This window comes from Strongylocentrotus purpuratus, unplaced genomic scaffold (genome assembly GCF_000002235.5).
Source record: "Strongylocentrotus purpuratus isolate Spur 01 unplaced genomic scaffold, Spur_5.0 spur5_scaffold_9, whole genome shotgun sequence".
In the NCBI taxonomy this organism is placed as follows: Eukaryota; Metazoa; Echinodermata; class Echinoidea; order Camarodonta; family Strongylocentrotidae; genus Strongylocentrotus; species Strongylocentrotus purpuratus.
Genome location: NW_022145615.1, coordinates 34,442,729 through 34,461,009, shown reverse-complemented (window position 1 = coordinate 34,461,009; position 18,281 = coordinate 34,442,729). Strand labels below are relative to the sequence as shown.

The 18,281-nt window shown below is 35.6% G+C and overlaps 3 protein-coding genes across 7 annotated transcripts in view; 1 reads left to right on the top strand and 2 right to left on the bottom strand.

Moving 5' to 3' along the window:
- Nucleotides 1-2,091, bottom strand: part of LOC105445269 (major facilitator superfamily domain-containing protein 12-like) — a 54,563-nt gene extending 52,472 nt beyond the window's left edge. The window contains exon 1 of the mRNA XM_030976538.1: nt 1,845-2,091. The gene's annotated coding sequence lies outside the window, so the exon portion shown is untranslated. The remainder of the gene's footprint in view (nt 1-1,844) is intronic.
- LOC105442957 (toll-like receptor 4) lies at nt 1,727-7,260 on the top strand. Its single transcript, XM_030976439.1, has 3 exons — nt 1,727-2,318; nt 2,628-2,749; nt 6,058-7,260. The coding sequence occupies exons 1-3, from the start codon at nt 1,727-1,729 to the stop codon at nt 7,153-7,155; spliced, it is 1,812 nt and encodes a 603-aa protein (XP_030832299.1). The 3' UTR covers nt 7,156-7,260.
- A 6,892-nt stretch (nt 7,261-14,152) lies between these two features.
- LOC100891509 (GRAM domain-containing protein 2B) overlaps nt 14,153-18,281 on the bottom strand; it is a 57,093-nt gene continuing 52,964 nt past the window's right edge. For all 5 annotated transcript variants that reach the window (XM_030977341.1, XM_030977340.1, XM_030977342.1 and 2 more), the window contains one exon: nt 14,153-17,509. In XM_030977341.1, the coding sequence (XP_030833201.1) occupies nt 17,402-17,509 (108 nt within the window). In that variant the 3' untranslated portion in view covers nt 14,153-17,401. The remainder of the gene's footprint in view (nt 17,510-18,281) is intronic.

The following is an 18,281-nucleotide window of genomic DNA, read 5'->3' as shown; positions in this document are numbered from 1 at the left end:
GGGGGGGGTTGGGGGTTCAACCCCCCCCCCTTTGGTATTTTTATGTGTGTAAACTCCCCTAAAAAAAACTAAAACCCCCCCCCCCCTTTGTTTGTTTTGTTTTGTTTTGTTTTGTTTTTGTTTTGTTTTAATTAAAAAAAAAATTAAAAAAAATTATGCCCACGGCTAACGTAAAGTGACCCCCCCAACGAAAAAAAAAAGTCAAATTTTCAAATTTCGAGACCAAAAAAAAAAAAAAAAGTGTCCGCTTAGACATCGGAATAAGAGTGGTGCCTAGATGGTTCGCTGCCAATAAACTTACACTCGATGTATATATCAAATCCATAAGATAAAGAAAGAGTGAGGCGCGATGGATCAGTGGTAGAGCTGTTGTCTCGAAGCCGGGAGGTCTCGTGTTCGAAACCTATAATGAGCTAGTGCCCTATAATTACCAAGTCCATAGCCGTCGGTCCCCTGGTTGCATACTTACACGCATAAACATGCTTTCTTACCAGTCAGGTAAAACAAACAAACAAACAAACAAAACCAGCTATTTGATATTCAAAACAAACAAACAAACAAACAAAGCGATGAAAGTGCAATGCAGATAAACCACGAAATTGCTTCTGAACACAAATTCAAAGTCTGATTTCAAATTTAATGTAAACAAAAATCCTCATTTTAATAAATGTCACTCGGAAGCACTGTGAAGCTATCAAATATTGAAAGAGGTCATTTGAATTGGGTGAAGGGGACAGTAGAATAATCAACACCGTTGATTAATGGAGCCAATCGGCTGAAACCCATTATTAAAATTAACTGCACTTTTAGAAATTTTAAATCATGAATAGACCATCAATTTTCTTTTTAATTTCGTGAAATTAGCTGTGTAAGTTTTAGCAGTTGTCGACGACTTCCGTTGGCATATTCATGGTATTTTTTACTCAAGGAGAGAGTGGGTATTCATTGGAAGAAAAAGGTTACTGAGGAAGTTTGATCCAAAAAACCCTTTCCCCACACGAATGGAAGTATTATCGCAGTAATCTTATATTCTCTTTGAAGTTCACATTAAAAATGGGCTATCATCTCGCCCCTCCCCCCCCCCCTCTGCCTCCCTTCCCCTCCCCTCCTTCTTTCTCTCTCCATCTCTCCCAATCCACTCCTCCCCTTTTCTCTCTCTCATGCCAAAAGAGGTGATTTCGTTTATTCATTATTAATAATTTAGTGCCTGTTCTTAGGAGATTGCAAATTGACAGTTAATCTAAAATATTAATAGAGCGATGTTTTATAATGCGCCGTGCTATTCAATGAAGAATTACTTAGAACCCATTAAGGATTCATGAAACCGGCGACCGGGTTAGGATGATTGCTTCACAAATCGGTGTTGGAAGAGCAAAAATATATAATTGGAAAAATAATCATCAATATGCAACATTTAGTAAATGAAGGTTCATGCAACTACGTTGCAACTAACCAATCAGAATGAATATGGCTACATGTACTTGTCAAGTATGTAGGAAGCGAAGAAGAGGAGGCGTCGATATAATAATATTAATCATTATCTTAGCTGGTACCGTGAAGCTCTTTCCTGGTGATATAAAGCGCTGAGTACCATTCTTCGTTCACAAGTCAATGCTTTAGTGTTTCATTGAGGTGAAAAATCGCACGAAATCTGCAGCTTTTGAAACTGGTTCTGAAATTCCCAAAACATATTATACGTTGAAATAATGGAAAACACGTCGCAATAATGGAAAACACGTCACAGCTTCATTTTGATTACTTCACAATAGAAGCTACGGAGATAGATGGGAAGAGTTTAGAAACGGGAACAGAAACTCGCAGAGGACAAGAAGTGTATAACATACCTTTCCATCATCGAGCTATTGTTGCATCAGTCTTGATTGGATTGACACTGATCGGTCTGTTGGGTAATATCCTCGTCATCATCGCCGTCGTCGTCGCCAAGAAACTTCGTACGATCACGAACATACTGGTGGTCAATCTGGCTTTCGCTGATTTGGTAACGTGTCTCTGCATTCCATTCCAGGTTGTGGGGCTTCTAAGTCAAACAGAAGGATATCCTCTACATGATTTTGTCTGCGCAACGGTTGCAGGGGTCGCTGTCACTTGTATTTGCTGTAGCTCCTCGACTCTAGTCGTCATAGCCATCGTCCGCTGGTACGTCATCACTAAGTTCGTCCGTGGTCAACGGGGCATCCACTCTCCTAAGAAACTCGCCACAGTAGTGGCGATCATCTGGATTGGGTCTGCCGCGTTGACGGTCGTACCCACTCTTCTAGGAATGGGGACACTTGGCTATTCTCAATACTACAGCCTATGTTGGTCAACAGACACAAACCCGCTTGACTATTATTATGTCACTTTACAAGGAACTGGAATGGCCGTTATCTTGACGCTAACCGTAATATTCTACGTTCTTATTTTGTGTCATGTTTTGCAACACAATAAACACTTTCGAGACAAGTATGACATCAAGAGAGACACCAGTTCACATGCATCACAGAGCAAGGATTCATCTGTATCTCGAGAATCGTGTCCACCCATGATCCAATCTATTAAGCGAAAGGAAATCCAGATCACTAAGAATCTCTTTATGGTCGTATGTGTCTTTGTCTTCTGTTTCCTAGCAACCAGTATAAATCGGCTCATCCCCGGCACTAGCGTGTTCACACTCTACAGTATCGTGTTATTACCGGCAAATAGCGCAGTCAGTCCGATCATCTACGGATTCAAGCATCCTAACTTCCAAGTGGTCTTCAAAAGGACCTTTTGCTGTTATTGTTCTGAGGAGGAAAAGGAGAGACAGACAGAGAGAGAGAGAGAGAGAAAGAAAGAAAAAAGAAGGACCTGAAACTGTAACATTGTACACAAACAGATTACATCGACGATGAGTTGGAACAACATGTGCCTACGAATACTTCGAACGAAACTAGAACAGTACAACAAAAATAGTTCTGTTAAATTGTCTTTAAGAGAGAAAGGGAGATGATTTCTAACGAAAAGAAATGATAGGGGATGTGTGAATTTCAAGGTAAAAATTTCACTTTCTATTGCTCGAGACGGTCATGTTGAAGGTTCTAGATTGTAAAAAAGTTAAGAGCGTCCGCCCCTAGCTGGACCGCCGACAAGGGCGCTAAAGCGGGCCCCAAGGACCCCATCCGTTACCCTGGATCTATAATCCAAGACAACTCTTTGTCCTACAAAATTGTCCTTAGGAGAGAGAGAAAGTGCGTGTGTTATGAGAATGCGTGTGCGTGTGTGTGTGTGTGTGCGTGTGTGTGTGTGTGTGTGTGTGTGTGGGTGCACGAACAATTTGCTGAGAAATCATATAGATATCATGGAAAGGCGTAAAATGCAATTTTTCAAGACCCTCCTTAGACCCCCGAACGCCCCTGAACGTAAGTCAAACACACAAGCGTAGCATGTCGCATTACACTTGATAAATATTATTGCTCAAGACAAGATAATTGTTCGGCAAAAGTAATTGTATTATATCGAAACTTGAAAATTGCCTATAAATACCAGATAAAAGCCAAGAATGATAGCCACAGGCCGTAAAGTAATTGTTTCTTGAAATAATGAGACACAAAAACATTAAATCAATTTGATTAAATATATGGGGTGTTTTTTCTCCTCTTGAAAACTATGAATCCCAGTTCCTCGTTTGCTCAATATTAAGCATCGTCATTTCCTTATCTGTAAACGACCGCCCGATTAATTTTGTTTTCTTCTCTCTGACCACGTGGCTTAACCGATGCTTCATTTCATGTTGTAACATGTTCATAGACAATGCACATTTGGCGAAAGGAATTTAGGTGCTTGTTTCAAAAGTCAAAGAAAAATGACAAAGCTGGAAATGAGTCAACAGAGATCTGAGACTGAATAGCGCATACCCTATAGTATAAATGAACGAAAGGAACCCAGAGGGACAGTCAAGAGCGCAGTCGTATAGGAACAACTGAATGTTCATATTCCTGCAGATAGTTATTTATCTCTCTGTTGTAGTCCAGGACTTGGCCTATCTACCTTCTCTGGAAGCAAATAAAGACCATCCAGTCAATCTTAGAGCAGCTTGGTAGTCTAAAGGTAGAAATAGTGCCTAAATTACTCGAACTATTTCATCAAGTGGTGATATTCTGGATATGTGATACAAAAAAATACTATCTTATCATTCAACTAAAACAAATAAACGAACGCATTTTGAGAAGGCATGAAACACGATTTCTACAGCAGCCGCAAAAACTTCATCGTTCTACCGTGGATATCTCTCGATAGGCCTAGGTTTCATTTTACGAACAAAAAGGCTGACTCATCGTAATCATCTTTAAGGACAGAATACTACTTCGATTTTCCTTCAGTTTTTCTCACATCAATCCAGTATCAGCGACCTGTTGGTTGGAACTCATGATGGCTGTGTACGCTCAGGCAATAAGCTTCGTAGTACTGTGTGGATTCCCTTTGCTATATGGTGTGGTGATGGATAGCACCAGCATAACTCTTAATCATACGTGCTCGGTAAACTCGAGTGACCATAGCGCAAATTGCTCATATCGCGGTCTTAAATCGGTTCCCCAGAATCTTCCACACGACTTGCGGTCCCTTAACGTTGCTGATAATAACATATCTATGCTCCTGGATAAATCGTTCGTGAACTATCAACAGCTAGAAACATTAGACGCTAGTTATAACTCCATCTACCTCGTTGAGAATAAAACATTTCATAATCTCCTGCTACTAAAGGTATTAATGCTCGATCACAACAGTATCAGTGTCCTACCCATTTCCCTACTGGAGAAGAATGTTCATCTTTCTTTGCTAAGCCTACGTCATAATAGACTCAAGGAAATTCCTCGCATCTTTGGAAACAATCTGAAAACTTCTCAGTTTGCAGAAGATGGGGAGGATGCATGTGGATGTAAGAATTTGTCACTTTTTGATTTGTCTTTTAATAAAGTCAGATCACTAGAGCAAGGAGATTTTGTAGCTTTACGAAATTGCTCCTTCGAAATATTCAAATTGAATCGTAACGATATAAATAGTCTCTCTCGTGCCGTTTTCACAGATCTACCAGCAGTAAATCTTCTCATCAATAATATATCCTTGGCTAAATTCCACGCCGAGTCCTTTCTCGGTAACAAGGTAATAGTAAAAGCGACCATAACTTGCTCGGGAATAAAATCTATTGTACCCATGAATACATCGAAAATACCAAGAGACCTTTTTCCAGGTATAATAAAACTTTTTCTTCAATACAACGAATTGATAACTATTCCAAAGTATGCCCTGGATGGTTTCGAAAAGCTCCAGGTACTAGACATTGGATTCAATCATTTATCTAGTCTTTATAATGAGTCATTTTGTGGATTGAAGTCGCTGGTCAATTTGGGACTTTCTGTAAACAAAATTAAGTCGCTTCCACGAGGATCTTTTGCTTGTGCCGAAAAGCTTGAGAGCATTAATTTATCACTTAATGACATTGCTGTATTAGATCCTCAATGGTTCGATGGAAGCCACCGTCTCAGCACTTTGACATTCTATAAGAGCAACATTCATGAAATCAAAATTTTACCATGGAACGCAACAAATCTTCAAACTCTTAACTTAGCCTATAACAACCTCAACTCCGTGAACAGATGTACATTCGTTGGTTTAAAAAATCTAAAAATTATTGATTTCAGCAGAAATAATCCTCTCAAAATATCCAATGATGCCTTTGAAGAAACCAGTTCTTTAGAAAAGATCATAATGAAGGATTTGGTCAAATTCACAATGACTGGTTCTTTCAGAAACATGCATCAACTAGTATTCCTCGATATGTCATATCTTGCTAGTCGCTTGGAAATTACTCCCCGTAGCCAATTTAGTCATACGTCGGCGCTGAGGACTCTAAACTTATCCAGAACTAAAATCAAAGCCGAAGATCTATTCCAGTTTAAAAGCAATAGATCGCTGTTTTCAGGACTAGTCTCGTTGCACACCCTTAAACTTCAACATAACTTATTTTATGCTTTCCACCACGTTCCTAACGCATTTACCACACTTTGGAATCTCCATGAGCTAGATCTGGCTGACTGTCGTATACAGGAACTTGGCTCGGGTATATTTAGGAATCTCACGTTACTAACATATCTCTCATTGGCCGAAAACTTTATTAAAATCATTCCTGAGAAAGCTTTTCAAGATTTACAGAATTTACGTACCCTGAAACTGAATTTTAACTCTATTACAGTAATCGAGAAGGAATTATTTTCTAGAATACCCAGTCTCAAGTATCTATCCCTCCAGAATAATCAAATATCCACGATAGATCCTTTTACACTAATACCAACAAGTCTAAATGTGTTAATCATTGCGAACAATCCTTTCACGTGTACCTGCCAACTTGAGTGGTTCAGGGAATTGCTGGACAAGATGAATACAACAATCTATCAAAGAAGTGAGACTCGGTGCTCTAGTACTTCATTCAAATCGCTAAAAAATCAGACTATCTGGTCGTTCCATCCTAAAGATTACTGCGGAGTCAATATCTATCTTATCATAGGTGTATCTTTGGCAATCGTGACCGTTCTGTCGCTAAGTGTCCTCGTATACCTAAAGCGCTGGTGGCTGAACCACAAACTATTTCTCTTAAAGTTGGCCATCTTTGGGTATCAAGAAATCATTGAAAATCAAGGTCATGTGGACTACGAGTATCAGCTTAACCTCATGTTCCGCGAAGATGATGAGTGGTGGATCAACGATTGCATGAAGCCATTCCTGCAGGGGAGGATGCCACATCTGGAGCATATTGTTTGGGGGGATAGTGGCCTCCATCCAGGGTCTTTCTACTTAAACGCCATCTACGACGTCATCGAGAACAGCTTCAAGACGGTCTTGTTGCTTAGCAACCAGTCAGTGGAGGATACCTGGTTCATGACCAAACTGCGTATGGCCGTGGAGCATATGAATGACACCAAGTTGGAGAAGGTCATCCTCATATTCTTAGAGGATATCGATGATGACCACCTACCGTATCTTGTAAGGCTGTTGCTGAGTCGGAACAAACCTTACTTGCTGTGGGTTGATGATGATGAAGATGGACAAGAACTTTTCTGGGCACAATTTCAGAAGAGCATGAGGGCTAACAGGAAAATGAATAATGTAATTCCAGTTTAGTAACAGATCAAAAAGTGTGACTTCTACACTTTTATGGAAGATCGCGTGTCATGACACGTGGTTGTAACTAGACGTTTGTTTACACAAACAAAACCAATTCCTTGAGTCGAGATTATAGTGTTTATACATGAAGCGAATCCGACGTGACGTGTGTCTTTATAATTATGCTGTCTCATTCAAATTCAAATCATTTCAAAACTGTAAAGATACATGCATCAAACATTATGTCATTCATTTAAAATAATGGCATTATAGTGAAATAGCAAATAAGCATTTGCTTTGCACAGTAGCACTACATTTCGTCACACGCATTAACTCTTCTTACCCACTCTACAGTGTGAGTCTAAAAAAAAATTACACCTAGAAAATTGCTATTTATTTTAAAAAATCATCTATGCACAGTAAATTATTATACATCGTATGAAAAAGTGTTTTATCCCAAATCATTCAGTATCATTTTTGTGTGGTATGTGTTCACGCTTGGATGAACAGAAGGTATTGTTTGCGAGAGTGCAAAAATCGATCATAAACCAGTTCAACGTTGTCCAGAGCAAGAGCATTGATTTCCAACGAAATAAAGCAAAAGGGGCAGTGCAAGTTTCAATGGATAGGATATAGTATATATTGCTTAAGACCATCTTGAAGATTATGAATTAATAAAACTCGAGAGCATCCGGGGCTCCGCCCTCTGGACCCCCGATCTGTCCCTGCACAAAAGGGGCGCTTAAGCGGGCCCGTGGACACAGCTAGAAGGTCCCCCTTCAAAAATATTTTATCTTTTATCGAAACTTAAACAGTGGCAAAAAAGGATGACTAGATTTGCTTGTGTGTAGGTTCCCTCGTTTATTAATTGTAGCCTTGTCTCTCGGCCAGGGGCGGATCCAGCCGGCGGCAGGGGAGGGGGCCCAATTGATGAGAAAATATTTAACGGCGAAACAGTCGGCCGGTAATTCGCTCAGGGGGGGGGGGGGGAGAGGGGAGTAGTGAGCACTAATTTATTTATTTTTTGGGGGCCCATCTCCAAACAAAAAGGTAAAATTAACGTGTTTGTACACGTCCCCCCCCCCCCCCCGGATCCCCCACTGCTCTCGGCTCATCATTGACTCAATCAAATCCTTTCAATGTACAGCCTATTTGCAGCCTGGATACATTATAAAAGTCACCTGTTATTTTTACCTGAAAAGAACGAAGAATATCATAGTTACAAGTTGATACAACAACGTTTTTATTGTCGTATACATTGTCTTGAATTTTGCCGAAACAGACGACTAAAAGTAGGGTGACAAGACATCTAATGTTCACCTGCATATTTTCTAGACGTTTATATAATATTATTAGGCGTACCATCATCTTCTGAGCATGTATGATAGTTATAAAGTTATAATTATACATCTAGCTCCTAGATCCTTACTAAAATGATTGGTCTAACGCAGTCAAGTGTTATTAATTTCTTGAGACAATCACACTTTTTTTTGTACAAGAAAAAAAAAGCGTGCAATAGTTTCCAGGACTATCAAACGATTCTCAAGTGCGTGATACGCCGCGGGACAATTACATTCGGGTTGACCAGAAATTATTGTTTAAAAAATATTTCATTATGGCGCATATCATCCAAACACAGTGATAATTCATAAAATATCATCTTGGGATAAAGTATCAAGTTCACTTTATTGACAACGTTTTCTTTTTTTAATGTCGTAGTGTAACCAAATGTATGCATATGCCTTTGTGAAGTGTCTCGATACGAGTTATTTAATTCACCCTTAACGAATTAAAATGTATCTTAATAGTCAGAACTCAAATTGCATACATTAGTTATTGCCAGGTAGGACAAACATTATGGCTTGCGCTACCTAACAACACGTAATAATTATATGCAATTTCCATTCTAAATATTGAAATACAATTATTCGTAACAGGTGAATGAAATAATTCGTATCGATGCTCTTAAATGTAAAATTTGGTTACATTATGAAAATAGTCTATCAAAGCTGATGTTATGAATCCTTTTTACATCTTTCTTGTTCATATTGTCATCAGTTGATTCTAATAATTCACCGATAGTATTCTTATCTGTATTTAGTAAGTCAAACTATAAGGCTCTTACTAATTCTTAAACACATACAATTCCACCCAAAGATAAACTAACACAAACACACACACACACACTCACATTCACCCACGCACACGCACACACCAAGACACACACATAAAATACATGACGCGTATCATTGAATTGCTCAGTAACAGTGACTTATACATCTCCTTTTAAACGAATTCAGAATATCGGGCTTTCTCTTATGATATCATTTTACTTATTCCAAACTTCTGGGCCCTTATAGAAAATAGAAAATTTTAAGGTATATGTTCTTACTCGGAATAAATGATATTTTTTAGAAAACTTTGTATTAAAATTGTGAAAATTGAAATTGAACTGAACAAATCTAGAAGTGTTAATTTCAATTTGATTCTTGAAACAAAGAAACAAAAAAGTGCGACATTATAAAGTTTTGCATAAAAAATATTCAAAATATCTAATTGAGAAAAAAAGTGGCTTTGAGTGGGCAAGATAACTATTGGGGTACTTATTAATGATCAAAAAAACATTTTTCTGCAATAATTTTTATCTGGTTATGTAAATAAGCTGTTTATGTATAAATTAGTAGTACTTACAAGCTTTATCAAGAAGATGTTTTAAACCTTGTTTAACTTAGTCAAATGGTATATGAAGGGCACTCGTATAAGACGGACCAAGTTAAATCTCGTATAACTTTAACAAAATAAATAAACAAAACTAATCAAATGTCATATTGACAAGATTTTTGTTTGTTCATTTAGTTGCAGACGATAGTATCATAGCGCATCACATAATACCGTGTATAACTTAGTCAAACGGTAGATAAAGGGCACTCGTATAAGACGAACCAAGTTGATTATTGTAATAGCATTTTTGTCATTTATGTATTTTGTTTTCAATTATTTTGTATTATCTTGTACTTGTACTCTTGATTTTTGTGCGCCTTGGTTGACTTTATAGGCACATACGTGCACTATCTTTCTAATTCTACAGAAGTCAATATGCATTGAGCCCCATGCCTCATATAACATCAAATCAAGCCCAACTTTAAATACATGTACACAAAGATACACAAAATTACGATTCATGTGAATAGCATGTTTAGTTGTATATTATTTGTATATATAGAGCAACGTCGATCTGGCGCTGCTCAGTGGCTGCCGGGCTCACGATCAATTGGGCAAAAAGAATTTCCGTTTCGGTTTAATAAAATTTGGAGTGGACTACTATGCTATTATTATTATTATTATATATATATATGTGTGTGTATGCAATCAGATGTTAGGTGTCAAGTGTACGGTTTTAAGTGTGAGATATGGGTAACATTCTTTCTTATATCATAAGGGACCAGCAGCACATAATACTATAATGTTCTTTCTTGCCGGATTCCTCGTTTGTATATATAATTATATTTTGTGTTTATCTTTCGTTATGTTGTTTCTATGTTCTTTAATTATCTGTAAATATCAATGTTATAATTATGTATGTTTTATATGACGAATGGAATAAAATGAAATGAAATAACAAAATGAAAAGCAGTCTTTTATCTCTTATTTCTTCTCCATTCTTTTTATTCATGGACAAGCTTGCACTTGATCTGTAACAAGTATGATAATAAACAAATACATCTGAATCATTAACATTTAAGAAAAATAGAGCATACAGGGCCAGCCATTATTTCACTATGATTTGAATCTAAAACATCACAACATGTGTACATTAATTCAACACTTTACACATCTATTGAAAACTAAAATAAATCAGAAGACACACTTTAAAACAAACAACATCAAAATATTCAGGAGGCATTTGCATACTCTGAAACCATCTTTGCCAGCTTTACAAAATATCATGTAGTTTCTAGAACGTGTTATGCATTTTCTGCTCTCCATACAGGGAATTTTGCTTGCAGGTGTTTGTTATATCCTATTACAGCAAAACAACTCTCAAACGATAACTGGCTACTTATTCTTAAAAACATTTAACAAAACAATATTTCACAGCTCTGGCTTACATATTAGGGAAGCAAAACTGTCTGGTTTGAACGACCTAATGTACATGTATCATACTGCTCTGTGATTTTTTTTTTTGTGTGAAAATAAATGTTAAATCGTTTAAAAGCCACTCGTTCGTCTGGATGTGAACATTTGTGTTCTATAGAGTGGGTAAGAAGAGACAAATGCGTGTGACGAAATGTAGTGCTATTGTGCGGAGCAAATGTTAATTTGCTATTTTACAATGCCATTATTTAAAATAAATGCTATAAGGTTTGATACATTGCCTGACAAAACCAGAAGGACAAATCGATTCTGTTGGCAGCATGCTAGACTACTTAAGAACGTCATAAACTGTCAGCAATATGTCACAAGTAAAAGACTTCTTTACAAGTAAAACAAACAAAATAAAATCATATAAAAGCCTTTAACGACATTACAAGCAAAGTGATGCCGATGGGTTTATGACTTTACAAAAAATAATGATGACTTGAAACAACGATAATGTCTTTGCAGATAAAACCGAAACCATACAAACAAAATCTTTGACTCTTCCTAGGTTATATTAAGGAATGTTCGATCATAAATTTAGACTCATTAGATAACACAACGATACAAGTAATATTGTGTTTATTCTTGCTTAATCTGATTAATCCTGAACATAATTAATGATAGTTTTGATATGCAAGCAAGCCAAGTTAAGTTCAAATTCAATTGCTAATAAGAGTCCATAAATATGACAGGAATCGATTGCCAGGATTTATCCATCATTAAATATTCATATGCTGCAGGATAGAAGGTATGATTTCATTGTGGTAGTGGCATTACTATGACTTTCTCTTTTCCTTTTCCTTTTACTAAGGGCAAACCAGTAATTCAGGAGAGAGAAAGAAACAAAGTATTAAAAAAAAAAAATTAAGAAAATACTTGATATATATTAGATGCTTTATAATTTGTCTGATTGTAGTCATTTGCATGACATTTTGTTTTTTAGAGTAAATATGATTTCCATAAAAGTATGACTTTTAATTAAGTATTTACAGATTGTAGTATGTGTATATATATATATATATATATAATTTTCTATCTGATTTCATAAAGCTTTGATTAATTGACTTTAATTGGCTTTGATAAAGCCTTTGGCCATTTAAATAGAATTCTTATAGATTTCATGTATATTTACAAACAAGTATCAATTTGAAACCCAAACCCCATATTTAATAAAGGGTTTGGGAGAAGATAGGTTAAGTTCGAACATTTTCAGTGAATTTGGTTACATTTTCATTTGAAATGTTTAACATACAGATTGCCAAATCCATCAAATTTATACTGACAACTATGCATTTTATTTTATTAGTCTACTATAACAACAGCAGTATGTAAAATATATAAACTTTAATGTACTTGGTGTTTGGACAAAAAGAAAATAATCAGCATTTAAAATCTTGTGACAACATACCTTCCTAAGGAAAGGAACTTCACTGTTTCATCATATGATCACATGATTTGACAAAAATTTAAGTACCATACTATAAATATTTATATTCAAATATTTCAATAATTGTGACAATTTAAAACATGTGTGAAGAATGCAGAAGGCGATTGTATACATTCATCTTTACTATGTGCATTTTTAGCTTTAGGCATACAACTGATGTCATTGAAATGGAATAGAGTGACATTAAATGCCAATGAGAATCAGACCATGATAATTTAAACCGTATTTCATTTTAGATTATTGATCATCTTCCTCGTAAAATGCTTTATTTTGCTGAACAGAAAGTTCTTTAAATAATTGGAGGGTAAAACTTCCACACAAAAAGGGTCAAACATATTCATAAACAGAAACACTAACAAGCATACAGGCATTCAATGGTCAAATCAAGAGAATGGTACATAAAGATACAAAACAGAATGTGCAACCTAGACAAAAATATGAAATATTGGCTTATATGATATAATTGCACACATCAGACATAAAAACAACAACTCAAAAAATGTAGTGTATTGAGACACCATAATAAATTAAATAGTGGTACATGTAATTTCACAGAACCATTTGATTAAGTGTGAGATAGTTCTATGTTTTTATTTTTCCTGTTTGCTGTAGCAATAACAAAAAGAAAGAAGCATGAAAATGATAAATGTAATAGTAACAATCAAAATTAAAACCTTTTTTCATGCAATTCACATTATATATCATTGTAGAAATACATTCATCACTCATTATAAATTAGATTTCTTATCAAATATATTATAATAATAGCATACAATTTGGGTCACATACATAATAATTTGTCAAACATCATAAACTCTCTACAAATACAATTTTACACTCTTACAAAGTTGACAAAATCGGTCTGAAAGACAGTTAGTGATAATTTTTTTGTTTTTTTGTCACAGATTAAAAGATATATTGATAGTCACCCAAAGAATCAAAAGTTTTATGAATAGATGCAAAATTCACAAAATATGTTTGGAGCCTGCCCTAATCATCTCTTAATTTTGAGAACCAGATTTTCTGCCTTCAGCGATAGAGCGTCAAGTTTTGTGACACCACATGCAAGACACAGCTAGCCACAAAGCCTTTTTATGATATCTATAGAATTTTCCAGCAAATTATTTGCGTTTTTCAAGAGAAAATATTTCCATCCTTATATAATTTGTTCATAATTATCAGTTGTCATCAATTTTCTTTGGGTAACTACTATAAGTAGAGAATGAAATTCATGCAAAATAGCATTACTTCTTTTGTAATAAAAAGCCTTAAATAAAGAGTTCACAGTTTTCTTTTAAGGCCAGAAAGGGTGCCCTGTACAAATTAATGCAAATGAGAGAGGCATGTGTGATGTGATATAATATGGTCTATTCCTGATACTGCATACATGTATATATTGGTAAATTTAACTTAAATTGGTCACATTCAGAGTTATGCATATTACATATCCATACTAGTACGAAGTACATATATGCAACCCTTATAGTTTCATATTGCGGAATCACACTCTAAAGTTTACTCTTTTTCCATAATTATCTGTTCATTTTACTAACATATTGGAATACATACTGTTTGCTATTGATCCATACAAGTCTGATGTGGGCAAGTCTTACTTATTTCGTCTGTTTGGAGAAAGAAAGGCTTTAAGTCATGTTATTTTATCCAGAGTTATTGCCTTCTGGCTCCAAACACATCTTTTGGTCATTGTGGTTTCCCATACATTAGAGTGTATGGTGGAGATCTGAACATACGTCGACATGACATGTTTCATTTCACTTCCAAGCTCTAGTAAGGGGTACTAATAGATAATCCTTAGCTTTGGTCAGTGATATATATGGCACAGAAAAGCTTGGACTTAGCCCCATGTCTTTCATGGTCTTAAAGTGTAACCTAGTTGTACATGTATAAGCATCAGAGATGGAAATGCAATGGTTCTTTGTAGATTTTCGTAGAGTATTTGAATCTTGTTTCTTCTTCTGAGACTAATATTTGGAATATGTAATGTACAATGCAAGATATATGGCATTTTGCATCTATGTCCATTGACAATTTGCTATTTTTGAGTATTTCATTTATTGGAATTATATTTAAAGTATGTTTGAATACAACTGAAGTACATGTGCATGTGATGTTACGTTTGTTATATCTTCTTGATGTACTTATTCATGTTGAGATGGGGATTAAAAAAGAAGGTAAGAATACAAATTGTAAGATATACATTAATAACAAGTGATAAGTATACTGCATCCATAATCATGGGAAACATGTTAGTTTAAAGGATCTCTTCTATGAACTTTGCACTGTGATATCTCTTCTGTGCATTGTGTTTGATTTGTGCATTTAACAATATTATAACATTGACACATTTATCAATTTGGCTTTCATTCAAGTGCGTTTCATAGCACGACATCAATTCTCATTTCCCTCAAATCAGCTGCATTTACATTGCTCACATGATTGTACTCTGCGTTTTCATTTCAATCCTCAACATTATGTATCGACCACCCCACATGAGTGCTGTAGACATAGCACTGGTGTAGAAGTAAACACTAAAGTACAGGTACATGTGTATGCTTATAATAAACCATTCTCCCCGTTGGTTATGAAGTGTCACATGCATGTCAAAAGGGTGTGAATGGATGTGCAGATAAATATTTCACAAAAAATGCAAAATTGGACTATTTCAATATTACATCTTGAAAATGGGTTTACTTGATCCAAATCATCATTGCAGCAATCAAACTTTTTTTTAAATAAATATTTAAAAACGTTGGGATTACATCCTTCTGCTTGGCACACAACATGTATCAACAGTCTACCATCTTACCAAACATTGTCAACAGGAAATGGAGGTAAATCATTCATAAATTGATCTCAACTGCTTTAAAACATATATGTTTACTGTTAAGTATGTTTCAAAGAGAAAATTGGCTCTTCTTTTTTCCCATCATTGTTAATATTGCTTTGGCCACTACACACTGAGACTACATGCTGATGATAATATTTGACAAGATTACCTTTTGGAGAACTACCTCACTTTATTGTTTTTCTTGGTATAGTTGCTGTTCTTGCCATCTGGAATGAAGTTTGTGACATAGCCCCCACCCCAAGGAAAATAAGCAGCTACAGAGCCACATTAATATGAGAAAGCTCTCATGAAAGTATCCAATTCCTTTACAAGGACAAGCCTATGATCTTCTTCCCATTACTATTTTTAAACATAATTAAGTACCAGCCCTTTTTAATTTGAATACAATTAGAATAATTCATTGCCTACATAAAAAAATCACTTTATATTGCTGGTAGCACCGTATTGCGTTTAATCATAAAAGGTTGTACCAGTAATTTATAGTTTTTTTCTATTCATTTTATTTTTATTATTAATAATTTTTCATGGTCAATCAACTTTGAAAGAGTCTGAATAAATCTAAATTTGTAAAATTGTAGCTCTAAAAATCCTCATTTTTAAGGGCTTAAATTCAACTATTTTTAGAAGAAATCAAGGAAATGTGAACGATAGATTACAAATTACATAAAGTGTTTAGAGTTTCAAAAATACGGTAGTTTTCTTCAATTAGTAGGGCTATGATAGAAGCTTTAATGTAGGTTGTGTCAAATAGTAGTGAGGTAATCGCAATTTGAAAGAAAAAGTTCTGAACGATACACATTAAAATTGTTTATTATAAGGTTTTGTATCCATTAAAATCACAACAATATTGCAAATTAAGATAGTTAAATATCACAACACCTTAAAAGCATTGTACATGGGTAAACAAAGCAAAAGAAAATGTGACTAAACAAACAAGAGGAAAAAGTTACTTGGCCAAAAATAGATATTTATTCCTCATTCCATGTTCATTTGGAACATGGTACCAGTTCAAGAATAATCCTGATCGATAAAATATTTAAAAATAAATAAAAGCTGTGTCTGTGTATTAAGCCATAAGATGAGATTTGACTTTGTTACAACATGTATCCAGCTCAAATGATCTCGGGCCCATTAGACAATATGCTAAAGGAGTCATCTTTCAAAGTTTAACAGTCATCGTGCGTTTCATAGATTGGTCTAAATGAGGAGGATGCTCGATGAGGAGGATGCTCGAGACAAGATGAAGTGAAGGTCATCAACCTCAAAAGAGTGAAAGTTCTGACTTTAATACATGATGATGATGAGGAGGAAATACAGTGGTGTGGTTTTTGCTTCTTGTATTCATGTTTGGCATGATTAGAGGCTTTAGGAATGTTGAACATAAAAACAAAAACCATGAGGTGCATTCCTTGAAGAAATCTTTCTGTCAAATTCTGGTGGTCCCAAGTTATGATGGAGAAAGGCCCGCAGCGGTCTTCTTCACATGTAAATGAATGACAAAAAGAGATCCTACACCACTTCACTGAGATCTCTGTTACAAGATGATGAAGAAATGTGCAGTGTAGTACACTTAGGTCATCATCCAGCAACACAAAATTTGATGGTGTGCTGCATCATGTCTGAAGGGTTTAAGAATGTTGGAGTTCTTCAAAGTGAATGGGTCATTGTTTTAGAGTTTGGTCTGCTAGAACCTCGTGAGAGGGTATAGGAATGACAGCTCCTGAGATCCTGAGGTGGATGGGTAACAGAAGCCGTCCAGAGTGGAATGGATTGCAGATTGGATAGCAGGAGCAGACCAAGGACCGGTACTATAAATCTTCCTTTTTCCCTCTGTCCGGTGACGATGAGTCGCTGTGGTGAGGTGGAATAGTATTTTCCGACGACTTTGTGTTCAGATGCCGTAACGACAATTGCACCTAAAAGACAAAACAAGAAGATATGTTCAATTTCATAAACATTATTAACAAGGGATACAGATTAATTTCACCTAGTGAGGCTCAGACATGTAGCATCCTAAGTCTTTATGGAGATATGAGTTGGTCTAGGGGTAATGTCTGGGGTCAGCTCTATGTCTTTGCCTACAAGCTGATTTTGATCGGACCTAGGTTCGAAACGAGTCGCGTCTTTCGGATGGTGACAGTAAAGATCAGTCCCCAGACATAAATGATCTTATCTGATTGATACACGTCTTTAAAAACTCAATAACACTGATCCATCCATAAATACATATATATCTCAAAGTGCTTAGAGATCCTTGATGTATTAAGCACTATATACACACAGAATATTATTATTATTATTGCTATACAAAATGAAGCCTGAAAAAAGCAAGAAATTAAATGGACACACGACTGAAATCAGGATATGGCCTAAAAACTGGCATTCCTGATGAATATTTGTATTCAAATCTGTTTGTTTCCCATAGATTTAATAACTGTCATTTCATAATACTCATTTCATATTTAAAGGAGACTTCTTACCAAAGATTATCATCCCCCAAAACAAACCATGACATAATTCAGAAGGTTAATTAACGCATAGAGAGCGGAAATACTACATATAAAGACCAAAAGGAAACATTACCCAAGCAGAATTAACAGGTTATGGTTCATTCATCACTCTATCAAATATAATGTGTTTTATATATATATAATATATATATATATATATATATATCTTTTTTTTTAT

Excerpts from the sequence above, each read along its gene's own strand:
- LOC105442957 (XM_030976439.1), top strand. The coding sequence starts at position 1,727 with ATGGAAAACACGTCACAGCTTCATTTTGATTACTTCACAATAGAAGCT. Across the intron at positions 2,319-2,627 it reads TTCTCAATACTACAGCCTAT|CAACCAGTATAAATCGGCTC; the intron begins GTTGGTCAACAG and ends TCTGTTTCCTAG. Across the intron at positions 2,750-6,057 it reads TCAAGCATCCTAACTTCCAA|CTAGATCTGGCTGACTGTCG; the intron begins GTGGTCTTCAAA and ends AATCTCCATGAG.